The sequence below is a fragment of the Poecilia latipinna genome, unplaced genomic scaffold (assembly GCF_001443285.1).
Source record: "Poecilia latipinna isolate Pla-1442-1.1 unplaced genomic scaffold, P_latipinna-1.0 Scaffold1742, whole genome shotgun sequence".
Classification (NCBI taxonomy): Eukaryota; Metazoa; Chordata; class Actinopteri; order Cyprinodontiformes; family Poeciliidae; genus Poecilia; species Poecilia latipinna.
Window position 1 is genome coordinate 109,524 of NW_015114358.1, and position 7,372 is coordinate 116,895.

Sequence of the window (7,372 nt, forward strand, 5' to 3'; positions counted from 1 at the left end):
AAAATAAATATAATATATATATATATATATATATATATATATATATATATATATATATATATATATATATATATAAATTTAGGTTGATAAAATGTACTTAAAATAATAAACACGGAATAATACAGCTAAAATTAAGCATATTTTAAGTCAATACAATGCTGCATTTAAAGTACTATAAAATGAACATAAAGCTTTATACAGCATAGGCAAGAAAAACTACAAAAGGTCCCAAAAGCTCAATTTAAATCAGGAAAAGAAAGTGGAAGAACAGGGTAGGAATCCAGTAAAAACCTAAAATCCAGGACTTACCGCTGGACTGGATCTTAAATTCAAAGTAGCTTTTGTTCTGGTGCAGAGGAGCATTGGCAAGGCAGCCTCCAGTCCCGCATATTCTCCGGCCGCTCTTTACGATGACGACGTCTGTGCCTGCAGCGCAAAAATATTAACAATAAATTGCAAGGCAATGCACTGCTCTCCTGTGCATTGCTATGGCAGGCCCCAATAAATCCTCCAACCAACACTTCTCTGCTCTGGTGTCATCAACTCTGTAAACCTTGTCAGACTCAAGGGAGGTACTAATGGACATCCTCGTCCTCTCTGTAACCCCGTCACATTATTTCCATTTGCTGTACATTATACACATTAATATTTCTCCACTTAGATACTGTGTAATTTAGCCTCCAAGGGTTTAAATGGAGCATCTGATTTATGACCTTTTTTAAACATTGCAGCAGTCAGTTTTTCACAGTTCTCATTTGTCCATAATAGATATTTTCCTTCATAATATTCTCTTCTTCATACATATCCCGATGGTCAGAGATCTTGGCACCTCTTTGAATTAGTATTCGTGGCCGGCCTTGAGACCAGATTACTGAGTGTGAAACCAATAAACATATTAGCCTGTGTGTGCCCTGCTGATTTTTTTTTTAAGTTTGCTTAATTCCAAAGAGATGAACAGCCCTGGCAGCACATTATGTTTCACTGAAATTAAATCTTGGAGACTCCTGCAACAGTAAGTCATTATACAGCAACTGTTTTCACTTTGTCAAGGAAAAGCTACATGTTTGATAGAAATTTTGGGAGAAAGTTGATCTAGTGAGACCAAAAAGAAAAGTCCTCAGCATCAATTTGAAAACCTGACAGAGACATGCTAAGCATGCCATAAATAACATGATCCCGACAGTCAAGCACAGAGGTGGAACCATTATGCTTAGGGACGGTTTCCCTGCTAGAGGAGCTTCCGTGCTGAGTTTTACTTGGGTGTTTGCATCAAACACATGGGGAGATAAATTGAAAACAACACTGATGACTCTATTCAAGACTACAAACCAAAAGAGGCAAAGTTTTTTTTATTTAACTGGTAATTAGCTACCTAGAGAAAATGATGAGTCCCTATGATTCAGAAGGCAGTGTAGGGCTGTGAAGGAGCCCTGATTTAACACTGACTGGTTGTCATTTTATTTGAACTGGAAAAGGTTGATATACATCCTTTATCTATTGACTGCACAAGTATCTGTCACCGTGCAAAGTTCAACAAATTTCAACTTTGACCTGGGCACAGCAATCTAAAAGAAGATGGACGCCGAAGAGGAAGCTGCGCTCCACATGCGCTGTTTGGTTGTTCGGTCCATGTGTGGTCTGTGTAGCCAAAGAAGACCAACACCAACGTCCCTTGAGGCCTTTGTGTGTGTGTGTGATGAGGGCTGGTAGACTGTGGGTACTTTGAATACTTCTAAGATTGTTATTTGGTCTCCAGAGCTGTGTTTACATCCTTAGCCCAAAGTCACGCTCACGGCAGATGGGAGTCTTCTTTTTCTAAGCTTCCTCTGTAGGGTGCCTATGTTCAACCACATAGTTGGAGTATGGAGTTCTGTCATTTGAGGGGACCTTAAGGTAGATTCACCACTCCTCCAGTCGTTAGAAGTCTGATCATTTGGCCTGGGCATCTGATCTCGATGGCTCCTTGGTGCTTTTCCTACTGGGAAACAAATTGTGTGGAGTGTTTGGAATGCTTAGAATGAGCCAGAGATTACCACAGGGCACAGGGAAGTCTGGGGTATCCCTGCTGGACCTCTTACCCCTGTTACTTTAAGTCAGATAAATAGAAGACAATAGATTGATGGAAGTTTTTCCAGTACTTTTTGTCCACATCTTTTGTGATGCTTTCTGTCCTCAAAAGCAACAAAATTACTAAAAATGAGAGACTATATTACTTCACAAAATCATGATTACAAAATCATCAGAGGATTATGTATCTCTCCTATTAATTCTGTTTTTGATAGGCATGTTTTTTTGTAAATTGTATATTTAAAATAAATATGCCTTTTCGGATAAATGAGATATTAATTGTAGAAGAATATATATTTTTAAAGAGCATTCTTGTATGTGTGTTCAAGTCAGTTACTTTTACTTAACTGCAAAGGAAAAATGGCCAGTAATCAACCTCAAACAAAGAATTACAGTTTATTAATAATTAGCAAGCAATATTCAGTTCAGACAATTAAAAGCACGTAATTCAAGTTATAAAACAAATACAAGTAGTAAAACACAACGAAACAGTGTCTACAATTATTCAAGAAGCTAAACGCTAACTAGCTTCAATTGTATATATTTTTTCCCAGTAGATGATTGGTGTAAACATGGTTAACAGTTTTTCATATGAACCTACTCACCCATGTGATGAGTGTTTAACTGAACAGTGGGCATCTCCTTCAGGGGTATATGCCCCGAACCGCCCTCTCCGCAGCAGCCGAAACAACACGTAAACATAGCGGCCATTCTTTCCTCCCGATCCTAACCAAACATCCGGAAAAGAGAGGCTGTCAAACCAAAGAGCGCTGCTGCGTCAGAAAATTAAAAGTGCTGCCCCCTGGACGCACCAGTGACACCTAGCGGCAGAAGGGCGGAGCTACAACACTGGCTGCTCCCTGTACTGTATCCAATCACAGCGGCAAAGACAGGCAGTTGCTCCTGATGGCATGGAAACAAGGGAAGAAAATCAAGGTCAACATTGCTCCACGTGACTCAGTAACTATTGGGTATCGATGTTACATAACCCCGAGTAAATAGAAAGTGGATTAGGGGTTAATGTAAACGTTCAATCGGTAATATGGGAGTTTATCAGAGCAGAGCATGGACCCAGGTCTCATTTGGACTGCTGCTGAAACAGTCTGGAAGCACTGAGAGTAGCACAACTCTGGGTCAGCTAATATGCAGCTACAGCTACACTTTTACACTGCCAAAAGTTAACAGCTGCCTGAATCAATTCGTGCCAACACGAACTACTAAATTAGTTCAGAGTTAAAGATGCTAAAAACCTACTTGACAGTTTTTCACGCTGTAATGTTTTGCATAGCAACAGCCCCTCCCCCAACCGACGGCTTGGGGGTCGCCTGCCAATTCCTCCGTAGCCACATAGACGTACACTCATAAAAAAATTCCCAGTCGAAGCCATTGAATAACCCAAAATACATTCAGGTTACACATACTCTCAATTCGGCACAAAATCGGATTTATGTGTGCACAAATGAGGACGAATCGTCCGATTATATGTTTCTGCTTGGCGCTGAAGCGGTTAACTCCACACCCGGAAAGGGCGAAGTCTGCACAGCAACAAGCGCCATGATTGCGTTGCAAAGAGCGCCTCAGCAGCTGGTGAGTGATTCTTTTGGTCCAGTAGTTGCATGTTACTATGCGCTTGCAAAAATCTGTCACAGCCCTCCTTTCGGTACCTTGCCAACAGCAGCAAGCAGCGCGAGCAAGCCCCACTTCTGTCGATAATCTGTCGCATTGGATTGGTGAGGGAGAATCGCTGTGATTTAGAGCGCAGCTGTCAGCTAACCGCGGTCCCGCTGACAAGGAATGCAAGACAAGCGAAGAATAGTTTGTTGCTGGAGTTAATATCCAAGTTATTTGGGGGTTATTTTTGACCAGTAGGTGTGCTGGTTATGCCGGGGGGGAAAAGCCTCAGGATGTGGCACAGCCTCAGATGCGCAAACGGAGCTCCAGCGGGCAGATTTTTTACGCGGGCACACCGATCCAAGACGGTTTCACTTTCAAGACGGGAATGCATCAGAAACAGCTGGAACGTGACTTGACCCAAGAGGAAAAAAAAAAAATCTGTATCCTTTTGCGACCTTGTTCTCGTTTGTAGTTCGTTTTAAATATATATATATATATAGCGGCATCCCCTTTGAGTGTGGGTGCGTATTGTGATAAGTCTGTATTATTGAGTGATTTTATTGGTTTTTCCCTGCATGTGTGTTTTGACGCCTGGGTGATGATGTGTTCGCAGGGCACAATGGAGCAGCTGGAAGAGGAGCTTACGTGTCCAGTCTGCTGCGGTCTCTTCGAGGACCCGCGGGTGCTGCTGTGCTCGCACAGCTTCTGCAAGAAGTGCTTGGAGGGGCTGCTGGAGGGCAACCGGGGTCCGGCTTTCAGGACGCCTTTGAAATGCCCCACGTGCCGCAAGGAGACCCCCCATAACGGCGCGAGCAGCCTGCAGATCAACTACTCTTTGCGCGCCATCGTCGACAAGTTCAGCAAAATTAAAGTGATGCCTAAAATGTCCGCTTGCAAGCAACACTGCGGGCAGCCGCTCAACATATTCTGCGCCACCGACCTGCGGCTCATTTGCGGAATCTGCGCGACGACCGACGAGCACAGGGGCCACGGCTTCAGCTCCCTGGAGGACGCGTACGAGCGAGAGAAGGGGGCGTTCGGAGACCTGCTCCAGGAGGCGGAGAGCTGGCAGAGCGCGGACACCCTGTCCTGCCTGGAGACGCTGCAAGCCAGCAAGAAAAAGGCTCTCCAGTCGGTGGGCAGGGACGCGGAGAAGGTGGCCGACTACTTCGACAAGCTCATCGGATCCCTCGAGTGCAAAAAGAGCGAGATCCTCTCCGACTTCGAGACGCTAAAGCTGGTGGTGATGCAGGCGTACGACCCGGAGATCTCCAAGCTGAGCGCCGCGCTGGAGGAGCAGAGTCGCGCGCTCGGACTGGCGGAGTCCGTCAGAGGCGTCTCCGACCCGCTGTGCTTCCTGCAGCACATGCAGGAGTTCCGTGAGAAGATCGAGGTCCTGAAGGAGACCGCCCTGCCCTCTCGGAAAGACATGGACGTGGGGCCCCTTGTGCGTAATTTCGATGTGAAAAAGTGGGATTCCCTCCGGCTCCGAGAAATAGACAAGATCTCAGTCCCACATGAGAATGGCGCCTACCAAACAGGTGGCTCTCGGATGTCGTCGTGGTCCAAGTGGATCGTTTTGTCCCTGGTACTCTTCCTGTCAACACTACCCATCTTTTTCCTGTCACCGCCGTACACTGCAATCGACGTGACCTCAAGAATCCAAGCGCTGATCACTGAATGTGTCCCTTCCGCTACTCTGTACCTGCAGGAAATCAATGACATGTGCGCAGGTCTGATCGAAGCAGGTCAGGAACATATGATGAGGTTAATTTCACATCTGTCCACTACTTTCACTCACTACTTATCCTAATTCGTGCAGAAGAGGAGCGAATGAATGGAAACACTTATACTTGTTTACATTATGTTGTATTATTATTATTTTTTTTTAACCTTTGGTCCTTAATGAAGCCTGAAAATCAAACAATCCTCCTCTAAATCCTCAGAGGTTGCAGTCTAAACCTAATTATGTTTTTTCTTAATTTATTTAATTTTGTACACTAACGATATTTTTTTTTTTAACTTGATTTTTGGAAAATAAATTTGAAAAATCCCGAGTCACTGCTATGGTTGTTTTCCTTCAGAGCGACAGGGTGAGATCAGGCTGCCGCTGTAATGATGGGGAGAAACTCAGCGCTCCGCGCGCCACAGTGATGCTGCAACCTCTTCAAGGTTACAAACGTTACGTAACAGGGCCCGTGTGAAACTTTCAGCGGGCTGCAGAGGAAGGTACGAAGACACAGCTCGGTCATGTTTTCAGTGAAACAGAAAAATTGCTCAACGTGTAGCAGCAGTCAGATGCTCAACCTCAGCACTTAATAAATGCTGATCCGCCAGGTTTTTTTTTTATTTTTTTTTATAAAATTCAGATCTGATCTTCTGCGGCTCTTTCGTTTCACGGCTGGCAGTGCAAAATCCAGAAGGTGCGCCCTTGTTGAAATAAATGGCGCAGAGCATAATTTACTCCCTAAAAATCTGAATTTTTTTTTTTTATGTGAGCAGTGACAACGCAAGGAAAATTCTTCACATTTCGGATTGGAGATTGTTCCCCCCACCAGCAGTGTGTATTGAAAAAGAGGTCAGATCACACAATTAAGGCGGGAATTATTAGAGTCACTTAAATGTATTTATTTTTACTCTGGTATATGCGGGGATCCCTTATGTGGAGGGGGCTGGAGAGTGACAGACCATGAAGTGAAGCAGTGATGTTAGCAAAGACATTAATGCCGCATATACGTCACACAGGTCTGTACATAAGCCCATAACATATATAGCTTACTGTTGCCAGGCAAATATAGGATGAGGCATTAATATTTTAAATCCCATGCCACCTTTTTATATAATTCATGTTTTTATATATATATATATAAAAACTAAAAGGTGAAGCTATATTCATGGCACAACAAAGCGCAAAGCCCTCCAGTTAATAAATAAATATGCGCAATATAGAGGTTAGGGATAAGCCTATTTCCCAGTTATGAAACCTGAGTACCAAGGTCTGTTAAAAAAAATAAAAATAAATTATATATATATATATATATATATATATATATATATATATATATAGTCAGGATGAATAAGTGCACTTCTTTGCGTGCAGATTACAAACCAGAAAAGTAAAAATAAAATTTAGAACTAAATGGCGCAACGTATTTATTCATGTGAACGCAAAGGGGAAGTGTAATGACGGGAAAACTTATTTTAATCACAACGAAGAATATTTTAAAAGGTTTCACAAACTATGAAAACAGGCGATTTTTAATAAAATCAGTGTAAAGGAAAATTGCTACGTTACAGCTCGCAAATTAAGAATTTGTATATTTTTATGTGGACAGATTTAGTTTTGTCACGTTATAATGATCAGTCGGCATTTAAGAGTGTATAGAGAAATTTAAAGGGAGCTAAAATACAGGCAATTCGCTTCAAAGTAAAACATTAAAATATGTAGGCCATATTTTCAGCACGGTGACTTCAAGGTGAAACGGGCTTTTTACATAAAACCGCAAATATTGCTGCATTAAAATGAATCCTGGATTTTTTATTTGGAAAAAAGAAACATTTACTTAAATGATTATGAAGTTTAATAGGCTATTCTTTTATTTTTAATTTAAAAAAAAAAAAAAAAAAATAATAAATAATAAAATATTTATTTATTTATTTATATAAATAAAAATATTTTTTTAAAAAAAAA

The 7,372-nt window shown here is 42.0% G+C and overlaps 2 protein-coding genes across 4 annotated transcripts in view; one reads left to right on the forward strand and one right to left on the reverse strand.

The window, feature by feature from the left end:
* Positions 1-2,967, reverse strand: part of spryd7b (SPRY domain containing 7b) — a 10,150-nt gene extending 7,183 nt beyond the window's left edge. The window contains exons 1-3 of the mRNA XM_015060785.1: positions 2,880-2,967; positions 2,673-2,793; positions 310-426 (exon numbers count right to left, since the gene is read on the reverse strand). Coding sequence (XP_014916271.1) covers positions 310-426; positions 2,673-2,778 — 223 coding nt within the window. The 5' untranslated portion in view covers positions 2,779-2,793; positions 2,880-2,967. The remainder of the gene's footprint in view (positions 1-309; positions 427-2,672; positions 2,794-2,879) is intronic.
* On the forward strand, positions 2,899-6,166 carry trim13 (tripartite motif containing 13). Of its 3 annotated transcripts, none has more exons than XM_015060783.1 (2): positions 2,899-3,003; positions 4,295-6,166. In XM_015060783.1, exons 1-2 carry the CDS (start codon positions 2,974-2,976, stop codon positions 5,492-5,494), a joined length of 1,230 nt encoding a protein of 409 aa, XP_014916269.1. In that variant the 5' UTR covers positions 2,899-2,973; the 3' UTR covers positions 5,495-6,166. The 3 variants fall into 3 exon arrangements, with proteins under 3 accessions (XP_014916269.1, XP_014916268.1, XP_014916270.1); XM_015060782.1 differs by lacking the exon at positions 2,899-3,003 and adding an exon at positions 3,373-3,654; XM_015060784.1 differs by lacking the exon at positions 2,899-3,003 and adding an exon at positions 3,661-4,202.
* Positions 6,167-7,372: the final 1,206 nt, after the last annotated feature.

Bases quoted from the DNA above. Each gene is read 5' to 3' on its own strand.
- trim13 (XM_015060782.1), top strand. From the start codon at position 3,550: ATGTTTCTGCTTGGCGCTGAAGCGGTTAACTCCACACCCGGAAAGGGC. The intron at 3,655-4,294 runs GTGAGTGATTCT...ATGTGTTCGCAG, and splicing joins AAAGAGCGCCTCAGCAGCTG to GGCACAATGGAGCAGCTGGA.